Below are 19,805 nucleotides of genomic sequence, written 5' to 3'. Positions count from 1 at the left end.
ACTACTGTGTTGGTCTACTTTCCTGCACTGAGCCACCATAACCACCAATTGGGAAACCATATTCTTCTAGCACTTAAAATACATACAGCACGGCTCTTCAACTGGCCAAATCCAGCTCCACAATGACTCCATGCTGGTCTGCCAGTTTAGTTCAGAACTTAGAAGGCAAGTATTTTGGAAGAGCATTCCTAAACAACATTAGAGTGCTGCTGTTGTATAGAAGAACTTTGCACTGACATTCTTATCTTGAGAGCAAACATTGGGGGTCCAAACTAGTCATTTACATAACTGAGGCGTTCCTCTAAGAACCTCTTTAAGTCCTCTCCTGTTTAGCAGTTGCACCTATTTTTGTAATGTGATTAATGTAAGTTGTTGCTGTAGCTTGTTTACTTCAGGTGTTGTCAGTCATTTGTAGGCATGGGCTCATAACAAATGTATATATTGACCTATTATTATTATAATAATAATAATAATAATAATAATAATAATAATAATAATAATAATAATAATAATAATAATAGATTAGAAGGGGACGGCGTGGCGAAGTTGGTAGAGTGGCTGTGCCAGCAATCGGAGTGTTGCTGGTTACTGGGGTTCAATCCACACCTTCTACCATCCTCGTCACGTCCGTTGTGTCCTTGGGCAAGACACTTCACCCCTTGCTCCTGATGGCTGCTGGTTAGCGCCTTGCATGGCAGCTCCCGCCATCAGTGTGTGAATGGGTGAATGTGGTAATACTGTCAAAGCGCTTTGAGTACCTTGAAGGTAGAAAAGCGCTATACAAGTATAACCCATTTATCATTTATTTATCATTTATATAGCGCTTTTCTAGACACTCAAAGTGCTTCACAGAGAAGTGAGAAGCCATCATTCATTCACACCTGCTGGTGGTAAACTACTTTCATAGCCATAGCTGCCCTGGGGTAGACTGACGGAAGTGTGGCTTCCAGTTTGCGCCTACGGCCCTCCGACCACCACCCATCATTCATCATTCATTCACCAGTGTGAGCGGCACTGGGGGCAAGGGTGAAGTGTCCTGCCCAAGGACACAACGGCAGCGATTTGGATGGTAAGAGGCGGGGAGCGAACCTGCAACCCTCAGGTTTCTGGCACGTCCGCTCTACCCACCACGCCATGCCACCCCATATTTTGATCTAGAAATTATTGCCGATAAACGGCATTATTGTCAACATTAATTTGAGACCAAATTAAAGCTGGGGTAAGTTATATTCTTTAACTGAAAAAAAATCATATTAGCGTCATACTGGATATCGTAATCATATCTGAAAAGATCGTACGTCTGTGCCTTATAATGAAGTATTTGAGTAAATAACACCATGGAAGACAAACTCGTTTGTCTTAGTGGCGGTCAACCCCTCCAGATGGCAATACCCGCATGTGCCTTTAAAGCATATACTGCTAAAAAACTAAACAAGAGAGGAAATCAGAGGAAGAAAAGAAAGACGATGTACGTCTAAAAAACCAAAGAAGAGCTGAAACTCAAATTAATATTGGTCCGGCGTATTCAAATTGGAGGGCATTTCGGGGGCCAGTCTTGGACTAACTTTGGCTGTTTTCCTTCTAGACAGGTTACACGTTCCTATATTTTGTGCGTGTCATTTTGCGTGTGTTACCGATAGTCCAAAATAGGAACGAGGAGATCCTTCCCTGCCACTTCAGACTGCCAACAACGTATGTGTGTGCACGTAAAGCTCTGCTGCACCATTTCCTGCACTTCCAGAGAGGAGGAGACTGGGATCGAGGGGTCGGGATTTACAGTTTGAATTCTGCCTGGTGACAAGATTTAAGTACCCCAGTTTTAACCACCAATGTAATAATACATAATTATATTGCAAATGTACAAAAGCAGTGAAGTTGTCACATTGTGTAAATGGTAAATAAAAAGAGAATACAATGATTTGCAAATCCTTTAACTTATATTCAATTGAATAGACTGCAAAGACAAGATATTTAATGTTCACATTGAGAAACTTCTTTTTTTGCAAATAATCATGAACTTAGAATTTAATGGCAGCAACACATTGCAAAAAAGTAGTCAGAGGGGCATTTTTACCACTGTGTTACATGGCCTTTCCTTTTAACAACACTCAGTAAAGGTTTGGGAACTGAGGAGACACATTTTTGAAGTGGAATTATGTCCCATTCTTGCTTGTTGTACAGCTTAAGTTGTTCAACAGTCTCCCTTCTGCTATTTTAGCCTTCATATTGCACCACACATTTTCAATGGGAGACAGGTCTGCACTACAGGCAGGACAGTCTAGTACCTGCACTGTTTTACTATGAAGCGACGCTGTTGTAACACATGGCTTGGCATTGTCTTGCTGAAATAAGCAGGGGCGTCCATGATAACGTTGCTTGGATGGCAACATATGTTGCTCCAAAACCTGTATGTACCTTTCAGCATTAATGGTGCCTTCACAGATGTGTAAGTTACCCATGCTTTGGGCAGTAATACACCCCCATACCATCACAGATACAGCCTTTTACACTTTGCACCTAGAACAGTCCGGAAGGTTCTTTTCCTCATAGGTCCAAAGTTTCCAAAAACAATTTGAAATGTAGACTTGTCAGACCACAGAATACTTTTCACTTTGCATCAGTCCATCTTAGATGAGCTCAGGCCCAGCAAAGCATTTCTGGGTGTTGTTGATGAATGGCTTTGGCTTTGCATAGTAGAGTTTTAACTTGCACTTACAAATGTAGTGACCAACTGTAGTTACTGACAGTGGTTTTCTGAAGTGTTCCTGAGCCCATGTGGTGATATCCTTTACACACTGATGTCGCTTTTTGATGCAGTACCGCCTGAGGGATCGAAGGTCACGGGTATTGCCGCTTACATGCAGTTATTTCTCCAGATTCTCTGAAGCTTTTGATGATATTACGGACTGTAGATGTCCATCCATCCATTTTCTACCGCTTATTCCCTTTGGGGTTGCGGGGGGCGCTGGAGCCTATCTCAGCTACAATCGGGCGGAAGGCGGGGTACACCCTGGACAAGTCGCCACCTCATCACAGGGCCATCACAGATAGACAGACAACATTCACACTCACATCCACACACTAGGGCCAATTTAGTGTTGCCAATCAACCTATCCCCAGGTGCATGTCTTTGGAGGTGGGAGGAAGCCGGAGTACCCGGAGGGAACCCACGCAGTCACGGGGAGAACATGCAAACTCCACACAGAAAGATCCCGAGCCCGGGATTGAACCCAAGACTACTCAGGACCTTCATATTGTGAGGCAGATGCACTAACCCCTCTTCCACCGTGCTGCCCGACTGTAGATGTGAAATCCCTAAATTTCTTGCAATAGCTGGTTAAAAAATGTTGTTCTTAAACAATTTGCTCAGGCATTTGTTGACTAAGTGGTGACCCTCGCCACATCCTTGTTTGTGAATGACTGAGCATTTCATGGAAGCTGCTTTCATACCCAATCGTGACATCCACCTGTTCCCAATTAGCCTGTTCACCTGTGGGATGTTCCAAGTAAGTCTTTGATGAGCATTCCTCAACTTTCGCAGTCTTTTTTGCCACTTGTGCCAGCTTTTTTGAAACATGTTGCTGCCATTAAATTCTAAGTTAATGATTATTTGCAAAAAATAAATTCAGTTTATCAGTTGGAACATTAAATATCTTGTCTTTGCAGTCTATTCAATTGAATATAAGTTGAAAAGGATTTGCAAATCATTGTATTCTGTTTTCATTTACCATTTACACAACGTGACAACTTCACTGCTTTTGGGGTTTGTACCTTAATTATTATACCAAATAATACATTGCGAGAATAGATAATCGTGTTGAATTGAGAATCGATTCTGAATCGAATGGTCACCTGAGAAATGGGATCGAATGGTTGTGTGCCCAAAGATCCACACGCCCAATGGTCACACTCATCGTGACATGAAATGTTTGTATCCTTACATCCCTAGTTCTATTTTAGGTCCTCACTTTTTCGTCATCTGGGATATTCAGCTGCAGTTCTATTAAAAAAACTTGTTTCGGGCTGACATTTTAGCAGCAGATTCTTAAAGACACTAAAGTGCTGTCACAGAGATGATTCTCAGACTAGAAGGTCCTTAAAAACAGTAGAACACTCCTGTAACTCGGACAAAATAAATAGACCAAAATCAAATGTCTACTGTAGAGGAGGCTGGACTGCATCCTGTACGCCAAAACCATGAGGAAGGGTATGAAACAATACAAACAGAGCAGGTCAGCAGACATCAGAGAAGATGTTGCACCTTCAGACAATTGCAGAATAAATAGAAACTAAATAATTGTCAGATGAATTAGTATCCATGATGAGGACAAGCAGATAGTTCCTGTCCATCGACAAAAGCTTCCAGGGCTGCTCTTTGCTCCGTTTTTCAAAAAGAAAAACGTTTAGTGTGCCACACCTGTAGCACCACAATCACCTGAATGAAATATGGCTGAATGCAAAACAGGAACCACAGCTTGTGAGATCAAATAATTCCCATGATGCACTGATCAAATGTGGAGGGTGGAGCAGCAAAGATGCCAGTACAAGCCTGCTGCTTCTGACTCACTTTCATGGTCTATGGGCACCACACCTTACTGATGAAGGCTCCTCCTACTCTTATTCCACACGGCCCTCGGGGAGCTTTCTTCAACTTCATGTGCACAAGTCCAGGATGCCTTTCTGGTCAGCTTCAATGTTACTTGCAAAGAATATCATCAGTGTTTTGACTCAAATTCTACAATTAACATTGACTTTTTTCTAACACCATGAGTCTGAGATTTTAATATCTATTTGTACAAAACACTCTATGCTTTAAGCTGCAAGAAAACAATTTGAATTGCAGACATCCATTAGTGGCCGTTGACTGAAAAGCAGCTGGAAGGCAATGCTGTCGAAGTCCACTTTCCAAGGTAAATGCTAATGTGAACAAAATAATTGATTCACATTTGAATTGCGATTGTTACTCATCCTGATTCTAAATTGAGTCATCATTTCTAATGTACTATGTACTATATATATATATATATATATATATATATATATATATATATATATATATATATATATATATATAAACATATACTGTATACATATATACATATATACATACATATATACACACATATACATATAAATATACATACATGTAGGTTGAAATTCTAATGAATTTGCATTAAATCAGGTTGTTTTAGCTCATAATCATGCTGCAAGATCTAGCATGTTGCATTCAATGTTTATTCCCATTCATTCCCATGGAAAGTTTCCAAATTTTAATGTTCCCGGAATTTTGCAACCCTATCTACAACTAATTATATGTATATATGTATATCTACAACTAATGTATACATTATATATATATATATATATATATATATATACAGTATATATATATATATATATATATATATATATATATATATATATATATATATATATATATATATATATATATATATATATATATATATATATATATATATATATATATATACATATATATATATATATATATATATATATAAAATTAGATGACAATTTCATTCGATGAAAAATTGTGAGCAAAATGTGTGTTTTTAAAAATCCAGTGTATAAAAATTATGTGCAGAAAAATTGAGTGAAGAAAACATTCGTTGCTTCAAAAGTCAAGACCCACTTATGGTGACTTAGGACTGTCACATGACCTCAAACTTGACACCTCATTGGCTGCTTCTGAGACAGGATCGATTGCTTCAGTCTGAATTTACCGGAAGTGAGTCTTGAGTTTTAAACAAATACTTCTCTACTGAATTTTTATGCACTGATTTTTTTATCCTGAATTTTTACACACTGAATTTTAAAACACTGTATTTTAACAAAACATATGTTTTTAAACACACACATTTTTATTCAATGAAATTGTCAGCAAAATGTGATGTAAAAAAACAAAAAACCTCCATAGGAATCCACAAGGCTGATAATTTGAAGTATCACTTTGTTTCAAGACAGTGATGTGTTTGTGTTTTGAGCACATTTTAAAATAACCTTTCATCACTTACTTTTGGAGCTTGTCATATTCTCTCTCAAAGTCTCTTTCAACCTGAAGAGTAAAAAAAAAACATTGCAAAATTCAATGATGTCATGGTTTATTTAACATTTGAATGATTGGATCACAGCAGATTGCTCAGTAAGAATTGTGTCATTTCTAACCTCACAATTACACATCATCGGACCACAGATGTTTGGACCAATTAGAAGATGACTTACACACAATGATTGTAAGTATGTCATGAGTTGGTCATCTTTAATTAAGTTATGTTTTATCCAAACAGCTTTTGGAAAATGTACACCGACATTTGTCATCAAAGGCTACTTATCTTAGATTGGGATAAAGGAAAATATCATTTGTGCAACCATGCCTGTAATTTAGGGCTGTCCAAAATGTGGCCGCAGCTCATGTTTTAACATTCCTAAATATACTTTATAAACAAACAGAATAAAAGAGCAAACAGGTGTAATGTAACAAGAACAAGTTGCTAAGAACACAAAGCTGCCATGCAGACGGTTTTCTTTAAATCTGTCATTGCTCAAAAAAATAATAATGAATTAAAATCAATGTTGTTATGAATTATTGAACTATTCAAGGCTCCAATTACTTCACATTAAATATTCCACCTGAAATATTTTTGGGGGAAATTATTGCATATTTTGTGTTTTTGCCAAAGTTTACTTTGACAAAAAAGGTGTAAAACAAACATAAAAAAACATAAATATAATTAAAACTTATAATTGACGGGTATATCTGATCTAAAGACTTTAAAATATATATGACTTATTTTTTACACTTTTATAAGTGGGGCCACTTTTGATCCAAATGTGGGATTTAAAATAAAAACTGTCATTGCTCATAAAATAATAATGAATCAAAATCAATGTTGTTATGAATTATTGACCTATTTAAGGCACCGATTACTTCACATTAAATATTCCACTTTGAAATATTTTAGAAATTATTGCATATTTTGTGTTTTTGCCAAAGTTTACTTTGACAAAAAGGGCGTGAAACAAACATAAAAAAAACATAAAAAATATTTCAAACCTTTAATCGATGATTACATCTGATCTAAAGACTTAAAAAATATATGACTTCTTTTTGACACTTTTATAAGAGGGGCCACTTTTGATATAAATGCGGGTTTAAAAAAAATGTAATTGCTCCAAAAAATAATATTGGAATAAAATCAATGTTATGAATTATTGACCTATTTTAGGCACCAATTACTTCACATCAAATATTCCACTTCGAAATATTTTTAGGCGAAATTATTGCATATTTTGTGTTTGCCATATAAAAAACTAAGTTTACTTTGACAAAAAGGGCATAAAACAAAATAATTAAAACTTATAACTAACGGATGGATCTCATTGACCAAAAAAACCTTAAAAATGTGTGACTTATTCTTGGCATTTTTATAAGTGAAGCCATTTTGGATCCCCAATCATTTTAGTGGGGTTAGAAAAAAAACTGTCTTCCTCAAAAAAATTATAATGAATTAAAATCAATGTTGTTATGAATCATTGACCTATTCAAGGCTCTAATTACTTCACATCAAATATTCCACCTGAAATATTTTTGGGGGAAATTATTGCATATGTTGTGTTTTTGCCAAAGTTTACTTTGACAAAAAGGCCATAAAACAAACATAAAAAAAACATTACAAATAATTCAAACTTATAATGGATGCATACATCTGATCTAGAGACCTAAAAAGATATGAGTTCTTTTTGACACTTTTATGAGTAGGGTCATTTTTGATCCAAATGAATTTTAGTGGGATTTACTTTTATTGCTCAAAAAAATAATATTGGAATACAATCAATTTTCTGCGATGAGGTGGCGACTTGTCCAGGGTGTACCCCGCCTTCCGCCCGATTGTAGCTGAGATAGGCTCCAGCGCCCCCCGCGACCCCAAAGGGAATAAGCGGTAGAAAATGGATGGATGGATGGATACAATCAATTTTATGAATTATTGACCTATTTTAGGCAGCAATTACTTCACATCAAATATTCCACTTTAAAATATGTTTAGGGGAAATGATTGCATATTTTGTGTTTGCCATATAAAAAACTAAGTTTACTTTGACAAAAAGGGCATAAAACTAAATAATTAAAACTTATAACTAGCGGATAGATCTCATTGACCAAAAAACCTTAAAAAATGTGTGACTTATTTTTTATATTTTTATAAGTGGGGCCATTTTGAATCCCCAATCATTTTAGTGGGGTTAGAAAAAACTGTCGTGCTCAAAGAAATTATAATGAATTAATGAATTAATCAATGTTGTTATGAATCATTAACCTATTCAAGACTCCAATTACTTCACATCAAATACTCCACTTTGAAATATTTTAGGGCGAAAATATTGCGCATTTTGTTTTGCCTTAAAAAAACAGGGTTTTGACAAAAAGAACATAAATCATTAAAAAAACAAACTATTTACAAATCATTAAAAAAAAAAACTATTTACTGACAGACCTGACGTTGATCTACAGATTTGAGTATTGCATTAAAAAAATACAATTTTAATGACTGAGACTCTTTCAGGTTGAGGAGAGCCCTAAAGGTTGACAAAAATGTAAATATTGTCTTGGTTTTGTAGATGAAGCCTATCATCTGCTGGCAGGCTACATGGCTTCCATACTGGCGGTCATTAGAGTTGATGGGTTTAAATGACAGTGTCATCAGTGTCCCACTTATAAAGCCTCTTCCTGATTACCCACAGCAAGCGGTCAGTTGGGCCAAAGGTCTATTACACCTCTGCATGTTTACATGTTCTAACACACAGGTGTCAAACTTGGCCCGCCACATTATTTTATGTGGCCGCAAAAGCCTGGAAATAATATGCATTAAAACAATGCTTAATCTTTTCTTACTACATATTAATATTTGTTATTTCCCTTTTGACATTAAAAACCATGTACTGCATGCAATTGCATATCTTTTCAAATTCAATATTATCAAAATCAAAATATTATTTTATGTACTCCAAAATTATTTTTGTTAAAATTAAGATAAATACTGTACCTAAATATCTGCTTGACCTCTGATTTCAAAACAAATTATCAATCAAATTGTAGACTGTAAAATTTACAATATATTTTTTACCATAAAATCAACTTTGGTACTGTTTTTTTCCATGTACAATAAAACATTAAAACATTAAATAACAAACAAAAATAACATTAAAACAAGATTTTATGGTACAAAAAAATGGCAGCTCTGTTGCTTGAATTTTACTGCTGAAAACAGTGGTATTGTTTCTCCATTCCATTCCATTTAATAAATTTTTTATATGCTGTAAAAAAACACTGCTTTTATTGTAAAATTCTGGTGACTGAGTTGCCAGTTTTTAAAGTAAAATTAAAAAAAATGTTTGCAACTTATGTAAGAATATACTGTATATTGTTAATGTATTATATATACTGTATATGCACATGTACATTCATATATTACTCATTGTTAAACGCGGCCCTCTGAGGGCAACCATAACTGCGATGTGGCCCTCAATGAAAAGGATGGTCTAACACAGGGGTCGGCAACCCGCGGCTCCGGAGCCGCATGCGGCTCTTTGACCACTCTGATGCGGCTCAGCTGCATACTTGCCGACCCTCCCAATTTTCCCGGGAGACTTCCGGATTTCAGTGCCTCTCCCAGAAATCTCCAGGGGAAAATATTCTCCGATTTTCACCCTAATAACAATAATAAGGGCGTGCCGTGATGGCACAGTATTTAACGCCCTCTACAACCTGTACAAACAGCGTGCCAGCCCAGCCACACGTTGTATGCAACTTCTGCTTGCACGCTTAAGTGACAGCAAGGCATATTTGGTCAACAGCCACACAGGTTACACTGAGGGTGGCCGTATAAAACAACTTTAACACTCTTACTAATATGTGCCACACTGTGAACCAAAACCAAACAAAAATGACAAACTCATTTCGGGAGAACATCTGCACCGTAACACAACATAAACACAACAGAACAAATACCCAGAATCCCATGCAGCCCAAACTCTTCCGGGCTACATTATACACCCCCGCTACCACCAAACCCGCTAGCAAGCTACGGAGTTTGCCGCCAATGTATTTCTTGTAAAGGGTATAAAAACGAATATGGAAGGTGGACAAATAAGATGCCAAATAACAACCACTTTCATGTGGTATTAGACAGAAAGGAGGAACTTTTTTTCTCCTCCATTTGAAAACGTGGACGTTACCAGCACTACTTCCTGATTACAATCAATGCAAGTCATCAGAATCAGGTAATACACCAACTTATATTCTTGTCTTCATGAAAGAAAGGAATCTATATGTTAAACATGCATGTATATTCATTAAAACACCTTTAACATGTAAACAAAAACGGCAAAATAAATAAATATAAATTATATACTGTATATATCAATGTATGTGTGTATATATATATATATATATATATATATATATATATGTGTGTGTGTGTGTGTGTGTGTATATATATATACACATATATATATATATATATATATATATATATATATATATATATATATATATATATATATATATATATATATATATATATATATATGATATGTGTGTGTGTGTATGTTACTCAGTACTTGAGTAGTTTTTTCACAACATACTTTTTACTTTTACTCAAGTAAATATTTGGGTGACTACTCCTTACTTTTACTTGAGTAATAAATCTCTAAAGTAACAGTACTCTTACTTGAGTACAATTTCTGGCTACTCTACCCACCTCTGCTAATAATGTTGTTGTATGCACACTGTGTCGAGCGGAAATGGCCTATCATAGCAGCACAACGGCAGCGTTCTTGCCATCACCATCAACTAGTCAATCGTCCGCGTGAGTATACGTTGTCATCATTACACAAAAACATGAATGTGTCATTTGTATCTGCGTTGTAAATTCATAAACTAAAGCACCGTCTCGCTCTGAGAGGAGCGTTTGGCGTGCCTGTTCAGTGTTTACAAAGACGCGCTCCTCTTTAACGCTAACGTTAATTAGTTGTGCAAATACCTTTTACAACATTAACAATTATGTATACTATGTACAAACGAACAATTAACTTTCACTTTAATCATACTATCATTGTTGTGTTATTAAGCAAAATAAGCAAAAGTTTTACTTTTGTTGAAATGTTTACACTGTTGTTACAGAATATTTCGTTTTGCACTTTTTTGTATTGGATGTTTATCTTTATTTTTGCACATTTTAGCAAATAAGCAATACTTTTACATTTGTTGAAATGTTTACACTGTTGTTACAGAATATTTCCGTTTTGCACTTTTTTGAATTGGATGTTTATCTTTATTTTTGCACATTTTAAAGCAAAATAAGCAATACTTTTACTTTTGAAATGCTTATACTATTGCAGAATATTAAGATTTGCACTGGATGTTTACTTTTATATTTGCACATTAAAAGCAAATAAGCTACTTTTAATTTTGTTAAATGTTTACATTGTTACAGAATATTTTGTCATGTTGTTGTCAATGTTGACTGAGTGGCCATACTTTTTTTTTGTAAATAAAAGCCATGCCTTTTGAAAAAACTGGCCTACATTTATTTTTTCATCTTCATTTTAAATAAAAAAAATAATCGGTAAAAGGAAAAATAATCTATAGATTAATCGAAAAAATAATCTATAGATTAACCGATTAATCGAAAAAATAATCTATAGATTAATCGATAGAAAAATAATCGTTAGCTGCAGCCTTAATTTTCATATTAAGGTGCGGGCCGCGTGTCTGAGACCCCTGGTTTATACATAGCACAAAGCAAAAAAAAACTTTGTATGCAGTGTTATTTCATTTTAAATTTCAAAAGAGTTTTGTGGCTCCCATTGTTTTCTTTAATTTGTGAAACTGGTCAAAATGGCTCTTTGAGTGGTAAAGGTTGCCGACCCCTGGACTAACACATCCACTACAATGTGTGAGCTATCATTGACACCACTCTTGCAAGTTAGTACCTTCAACATTTAGTACAGTCCCTGCTTTTGGCTACTTACAGTTTTAGAGACAATCTGCTTCTTTGGCTGTCCAATCTTGAAAGGAATCCTGAAATGACAATGTCAGTCTGTTAGCATCTGCATGAGAAGTAGGGTTCCTCTCACATGTGACAACCATGCACATGTCCTCACTACACGTGCAGCATCGGACCCAGGTAAGTACACACCTCACATTTTAACACTCATTTTTATTACAGTGTATCTTTTCAAGAGCAATAGTGTAGAAACAAAACTCGGATATACAGCTTGTATAGTAGGTGTGTCATAAGTGTGGCCTGTAGCAAATTTTTTCATCGTCATCATTCTAATACAAGGATGTCAAACTCAATTTAGCTCAGGGGCCGCATGGCGGAAAATCTACACATACTTGGACCGAACAGGTAAAATCATGGCATAATAACTTAAAAATAAAGACAACTTCAGATTTTTTTCTTTGTTTTACTTTGACCCGAAATAGAACAAGCACATACTGAAAATGTACATGTCACAAATGGGGTTGTACGGTATACCAGTACTAGTATAGTATCGCGGTACTAATGAATCAAAAACGTCGTCACGTCGTGACATTGCTGGGTTTACAAGCAGAGGAACATGTTTGGGAGCGCACACACACAGAGTACTTACAAGCAGACACAGTGTGTAGACAGAAAAGGGAGAATGGACGCATTTTGGTGTAAAAAGTAAAGATAAAAGGTGAAGTTATAACACTGAAACACCCTCAGGAAGAGGTGCTTTAAGACATGGCTAGCTAGCTAGCCGCTAACATCCATCCACAGTGTTTTAGCTACTTCTAAATCACTAATCCTGGCCTCCATGGCGACAAATAAAGTGACTTTCTTACAAGTAACATTATCACTGGAGGACGAGGACTAGCTAAATATGCTTCACTACACACCGTAGGAGGATACAATAGCTCACCGGCGCCACAATGTACAAACCCCGTTTCCATATGAGTTGGGAAATTGTGTTAGATGTAAATATAAACGGAATACAATGATTTGCAAATCATTTTCAACCCATATTCAGTTGAATATGCTACAAAGACAACATATTTGATGTTCAAACTGATAAACATTTTTTTTTGCAAATAATCATTAACTTTAGAATTTGATGCCAGCAACACGTGACAAAGAAGTTGGGAAAGGTGGCCATAAATACTGATAAAGTTGAGGAATGCTCATTAAACATTTACTGTATTTGGAACATCCCACAGGTGTGCAGGCTAATTGGGAACAGGTGGGTGCCATGATTGGGTATAAAAAAAGCTTCCCAAAAAATGCTCAGTCTTTCACAAGAAAGGATGGGGCGAGGTACACCCCTTTGTCCACAACTGCCTGAGCAAATAGTCAAACAGTTTAAGAACAACGTTTCTCAAAGTGCAATTGCAAGAAATGTAGGGATTTCAACATCTACGGTCCATGATATCATCAAAAGGTTCAGAGAATCTGGAGAAATCACTCCACGTAAGCGGCATGGCCGGAAACCAACATTGAATGACCGTGACCTTCGATCCCTTAGACGGCACTGTATCAAAAACCGACATCAATCTCTAAAGGATATCACCACATGGGCTCAGGAACACTTCAGAAAACCACTGTCACTAAATACAGTTTGTCGCTACATCTGTAAGTGCAAGTTAAAGCTCTACTATGCAAAGCGAAAGCCATTTATCAACAACATCCAGAAACGCCGCCGGCTTCTCTGGGCCCGAGATCATCTAAGATGGACTCATGCAAAGTGGAAAAGTGTTCTGTGGTCTGACGAGTCCACATTTCAAATTGTTTTTGGAAATATTCGACACCGTGTCATCCGGACCAAAGGGGAAGCGAACCATCCAGACTGTTATCGACGCAAAGTTCAAAAGCCAGCATCTGTGATGGTATGGGGGTGTATTAGTGCCCAAGGCATGGGTAACTTACACATCTGTGAAGGCACCATTAATGCTGAAAGGTACATACAGGTTTTGGAGCAACATATGCTGCCATCTAAGCGCCATCTTTTTCATGGACGCCCCTGCTTATTTCAGCAAGACAATGCCAAGCCACATTCAGCACGTGTTACAACAGCGTGGCTTCGTAAAAAAAGAGTGCGTATACTTTCCTGGCCTGCCTGCAGTCCAGACCTGTCTCCCATCGAAAATGTGTGGCGCATTATGAAGCGTAAAATACGACAGCGGAGACCCCAGACTGTTGAACGACTGAAGCTCTACATAAAACAAGAATGGGAAAGAATTCCACTTTCAAAGCTTCAACAATTAGTTTTCTCAGTTCCCAATCGTTTATTGAGTGTTATTAAAAGAAAAGGTGATGTACCGGTAACACAGTGGTGAACATGCCCTTTCCCAACTACTTTGGCAAATATCTTGTCTTTGTAGTGCATTCAATTGAATATGGGTTGAAAAGGATTTGCAAATCATTGTATTCCGTTTATATTTACATCCAACACAATTTCCCAACTCATATGGAAACGCGGTTTGTAAACAAACGCCATGGATGGATGGATCTACACCTGACATCCACTGTAATGATACCAAGTACAAGACCATATGTAGTCGTCTAGTATGTTCACTACCGTATTTTCCGCACTATAAGGCGCACCTAAAAACCACAAATTTTCTCAAAAGCTGACAGTGCGCCTTATAACCCGGTGCGCTTTATATATGGATAAATATTAAGATTAATTTTCATAAAGTTTCGGTCTCGCAACTTCGGTAAACAGCCGCCATCTTTTTTCCCCGTAGAAGAAGCGCGCGGTGCATGCTGGGATATGTGACGTTTCATTTCCATTTGTGTGTTTATGTAAAGACCCCAAAATGGCTCCTATTAAGTGTGTTGTCTGTCTAATTATAAATAATGCAGACGAGGCGTGTTAACTGAGTTCTCAACGTTTACTCACAGCGTGCTCATAACCACATTCTAACTCCCAGCATACAACAACGCTTCTCAGGGCTACCGCGCATGCTCGTCACTATCGTTGCATGCTGGGTAGTGTAGTTGTTATATTTGCTAGCTCATAACATCACATTAAGAGACACGCTTACGCGCTTAATTCAATACTCGCCGTCATTCCGGGTGGATTGACAAAAGACCTCCAGCCGCTAGATATTGGTGTCAACAGGGCATTCGAAGCTAGACTGCTAACTGCGTGGGAACAGTGGATGACAGAAGGCGAACACACGTGACGTTCACCAAGACAGGGAGGCAGGGAGACAGCGCCAGACGACATTTTGGATCCCACATTCGCCCAACTTTTCAATTCGGACAACGAAGGAGAATAATTCGAGGGATTTATGAATGAAGAATAACTTCAGAAAGTGAGCGTTATGTTTATTTTGTGTGTTGTGACATTAACGTTCGAGCAACATTATGTTGCTATTGCTCTGCACTATTTTGAATTTTACAATGTTTGTGATTGCACATTTGCGTACATTTTGGGAGTGAACAGAGTTGTTAGAACGCTGGTTTTTAATATATTATTAAAGTTTGACTGACCTATCTGACTGTTTTTTTTGACATTCCTTTAGCGCAGTTAGATGCGGCTTACAACACCGGGCGGCTTATAGGTGGACAAAGTTTTGAAATATGCCGTTCATTGAAGGCGCGGCTTTTAACCCAGGGCGCCTTATGGTGCGGAAAATACGGTATTTTATTTAAGGACTAAATTACAATAATAAACATATATTTCATGTACACTAAAATGTTTTGTTCAAAGAAAGTCAATAATACCATTTTGTGTGGTACCCTTTATTTAGAAAAGTATCGAAATACATTTTTGTACTGGTACCAAAATATTGGTATGGAGTAGGGCTGGGCGATATGGCCCTTTTTTAATATCCCGATATTTTAAGGCCATATCGCGATACACGATATATATCTCGATATTTTGCTTTAGCCTTGAATGAACACTTGATGCATATAATCACAGCAGTATGATGATTCAATGTGTCTACATTAAAACATTCTTCTTCATACTGCATTAATATATGCTACTTTAAAACTTTCATGCAGAGAAGGAAATCACAACTAAAAAAATCACTATTTTTTTCATACGGTGTTGATCTGGAAATGTTTGCCTCGGCATTTTGATGGTGTGGGCGTGTGGCACCGAACGGAGATGTTGACGTGCGGAGTAAGCACTCTTCATTCTCTAGCAGGTGACTTTTCAAATGATGCTACAAATTAGCAGTAATGCTACTTTTTATAGCAACGCTTTCGCCCCACACTTGAGAAATTACGGTTGTCTGTTTGACATATTCCCACTTGAAGCCAAACCACCGCCAGACGATGGACCCCCTACTGTTGGGGGAATTAATTATTCCTTCATTTGTTACCAGATTCGCACCTTCTTTTGCTCGTATTACCGCTAGCATCACAGCTAACGTTACCCATGCTGCTACCTCTTTGCTGCGCGAGGGCGTATACGTATGTGACGTATGACGTGACAGTATGTGACGTGTGTAGAAGGTGCGCTTGCTGTCTGTGAGAAGGAGAGACAGGAAAGAGCGAGGAGAGCCTGTAGTGTAATGCCAGCAGCTAAAAGCATCTGCGTGAGAACGCATACTTGGATATCACGATATAGTCATTTTCTATATCGCACAGAGACAAACCTGTGATATATCGCGCATATCGATATATCGCCCAGCCCTAGTATGGAGACAACCCTAGTTCCCAAATAATCTTCTTGACAAAACACTTCAAGTTAGGAAAAACACCATGAACAACACAATGAACTTAGACTTCATCTCAGTGTTTCTACAAAGCAATTCCACTTTAAGTCAGAGCCCATCTAACATTGAACAAAAATCTAAATCAAGCATAAACAAAAACTCTTCTATGTGTCATTTCCACTGTGGACTTTCTTTAAATGAGCAGAGAAGACAATCACTATATCAACGTGCAGCATTGGAAGTGGACTTACCAATTCTTTATTTTAATGTTTGATGTTACCGTGTACATCTTGCTTGGTATACTTGTTAGAAACTATTTGCTTGCCTAACAGAATTGCTATTGCGACATCCAGTGGACACATTTAGAATAGCAGTTTATTTAATTTAAAAATGCAGCTCAATTTTACGTTTATCAAACTCATCTCTCGGAGCGGATTGAACCTGTTTACTTACACGGTAGTAGCTCAGTTTCACGGGCCTGATACGGCCCGCTGGCCGCATGCCTTACATCCCTGCTCTAATATGAGCAAACTAGCTTTTTTTTGCTAAATTTGCAGGTTTACACCTCAGCCTCCAATATTGTGTTAATTGACACAAGATAACTGTTAGCATGCTAAATTTATTTTAGCTAATTTTGTAGATACACACCTTAGTCATATTTTGGTACTTGATGCATGCCAATGTTAGCATTTTTCAGGTACACACCACATTTTTGTACTTGACGGATGTTACAGTTAGCATTTTTACATGCTAACATTAGCATGCTAGCTTTTTAAGCCAATTTAGCAGGTATACACCTCTGTGTCATATATTTTGGTATTTCACTAATGTTAACTGGAAGTATGTTACTATAGTACTGTTAGCAAGCTAGCTTTTAATTAGTTCATTTTGTTGGTGTTTTTCTCTCACCTGACGCTATCTGGCAAGCGGGCTAACTGTTAGCATTTCAGTTCACCTTTAGCTCTTCAGCGTTCACACGGAATGTCTATTGAAATTGCATTTTCTAGTTTTTTTGGGGAAAATAACCTACAGGACTGTCTCCAAAAATTAGAATATTGTGATAAAGTCCTTTATTTTCTGTAATGCAACTAAAAACATGAAAATGTCATACATTCTGGATTCATTACACATCAACTGAAATATTGCAAACCTTTTATTATTTTAATATTGCTGATTATGGCATACATCTTAAGAAAACTCAAAAATCCTATCTCAAAAAATTTGAATATTTCCTCAGACCAAGTATAAAAAAAAGATTTATAACGGCAAAACAAAATCAAACATTTGAAAATGTTAATTAATGCACTCAGTACTTGGTTGGGAATCCTTTTGCACGGATTACTGCATCAATGCGGCGTGGCATGGAGGCAATCAGCCTGTAGCATTGCTGAGGTGTTATGGATGCCCAGGATGCTTCAATAGCGGCCTTTAGCTCATTTGCATTATTGGGTCTGGTGTCTTTCAGCTTCTTCTTCACAATACCCCACAAATTCTCTATGGGGTTCAGGTCAGAGGAGTTGGCAGGCCAATCGAGGACGGTAATGCCATGGTCAGTACACCATTTACTGGTGGTTTTGGCACTGTGGGCAGGGCCCAGATCATGCTGGAAAAATGAAATCTTCATCTCCATAGAGCTTTTCAACAGATGGAAGCATGTAGTGCTCTAAGATCTCTTGGTACACAACTGCATTGACTCTGGACTTGATGAAACACAGTGGACCAACACCAGCAGCTGACATGGCTCACCAAACCATTGCTGACTTTGGGAACTTCACACTGGATTTCAAGCAACTTGGATTTTGCTCCTCTCCAGCCTTCCTCCAGACTCTAGCGCCTTGACATCCAAATGAAATACAAAACTTGCTTTCATCTGAAAACAGGACTCTGGACCACTCTGCAACTGCCCAGTGCTTCTTTTCCATAACCCAAGTCAGAAACTTCTTCCGTTGTCTTGAGTTCAGGAGTGGCTTGACCATGGGAATACGGCTATTGTAGCTGTATCTGTTGAAAAGCTCTATGGAGATGATGACTTCATTTTCCAGCATGATCTGGCACCTGCCCACAGTACCAAAACCACCAGTAACTGGTGTACTGACCATGGCATTACTGTCCTCGATTGGCCTGCCAACTCCCCTGACCTGAACCCCATAGAGAATGTGTGGGGTATTGTGAAGAAGAAGCTGAAAGACACCAGACCCAATAATGCAAATGAGCTAAAGGCCGCTATTGAAGCATCCTGGGCATCCATAACACCTCAGCAATGCCACAGGCTGATTGCCTCCATGACACGCTGCATTGATGCAGTAATCCGTGCAAAAGGATTCCCAACCTAGTACTGAGTGCATTAATTGACATTTTCAAATGTTTGATTTTGTTTTGCTGTTATAAATCTTTTTTTTTTACTTGGTCTGAGGAAATATTGTAATTTTTTGAGATTGGATTTTAGAGTTTTCTTAAGCTGTATGCCATAATGAGCAATATTAAAATAATAAAAGGCTTGCAATATTTCAGTTGATGTGTAACGAATCCAGAATGTATGACATTTTTGTTTTTTGAGTTGCATTACAGAAAATAAAGGACTTTATCACAATATTCTAATTTTCTGAGACAGTCCTGTATACTGGACTGGTTTTGAAGGTGAAAACTACCAAAATGGCCCTCGCCTCCTTTGATTTGTCAGTCTGTCGCCCTCAGTGGAAAAAGTTTGGGCACCCTTGTTTTATAGGATATAATTGTTTAACCATAGGGCTAGGGCCCATTGTTGGGCCGCCAAAATACATGTTTCTCAGCTGTGGTCCGTATGGGCCACAGTGGTACTCTGTTGTAATACACTTTTCCACCACTTGTGGCAGTAATGACAATCTCAAACCAACAAATCTGAAACTAAAGTCATAGAGAAGTTTCTTAAGCGCACAAATTATGACTAAAGTGGTGAAACTGTATTTTCAGTTACACTTCAATTTTATTGACAGTTTAGTTAGAAAAAATTAATTATTAATTTAGTTTGTTTATTTCAGCACAACATAATTGTATGTACATTCATTTTTCATCAGTTATTTGTTATGCAGTGTATTTAATTAGTCTGTAT

General features: G+C 37.3%; 1 protein-coding gene across 2 annotated transcripts in view; it reads right to left on the bottom strand.

Moving 5' to 3' along the window:
- The window catches only part of bin3 (bridging integrator 3), a 163,281-nt gene that overhangs the window by 105,458 nt on the left and 38,018 nt on the right, over nt 1–19,805 (bottom strand). For both annotated transcript variants that reach the window (XR_009817509.2, XM_061981763.2), the window contains exons 2-3: nt 12,052–12,100; nt 6,036–6,076 (exon numbers count right to left, since the gene is read on the bottom strand). Coding sequence is in view for 1 of the 2 variants with exons in the window: in XM_061981763.2 (XP_061837747.1) it covers nt 6,036–6,076; nt 12,052–12,100 (90 nt within the window). In the remaining variant the exon portion in view is untranslated. The remainder of the gene's footprint in view (nt 1–6,035; nt 6,077–12,051; nt 12,101–19,805) is intronic.

Source organism: Nerophis lumbriciformis, linkage group LG24 (assembly GCF_033978685.3).
Source record: "Nerophis lumbriciformis linkage group LG24, RoL_Nlum_v2.1, whole genome shotgun sequence".
In the NCBI taxonomy this organism is placed as follows: domain Eukaryota; kingdom Metazoa; phylum Chordata; class Actinopteri; order Syngnathiformes; family Syngnathidae; genus Nerophis; species Nerophis lumbriciformis.
The sequence above is the reverse complement of the archived record's forward strand: the minus strand, read 5'-3'. Positions and strand labels throughout refer to the sequence as shown.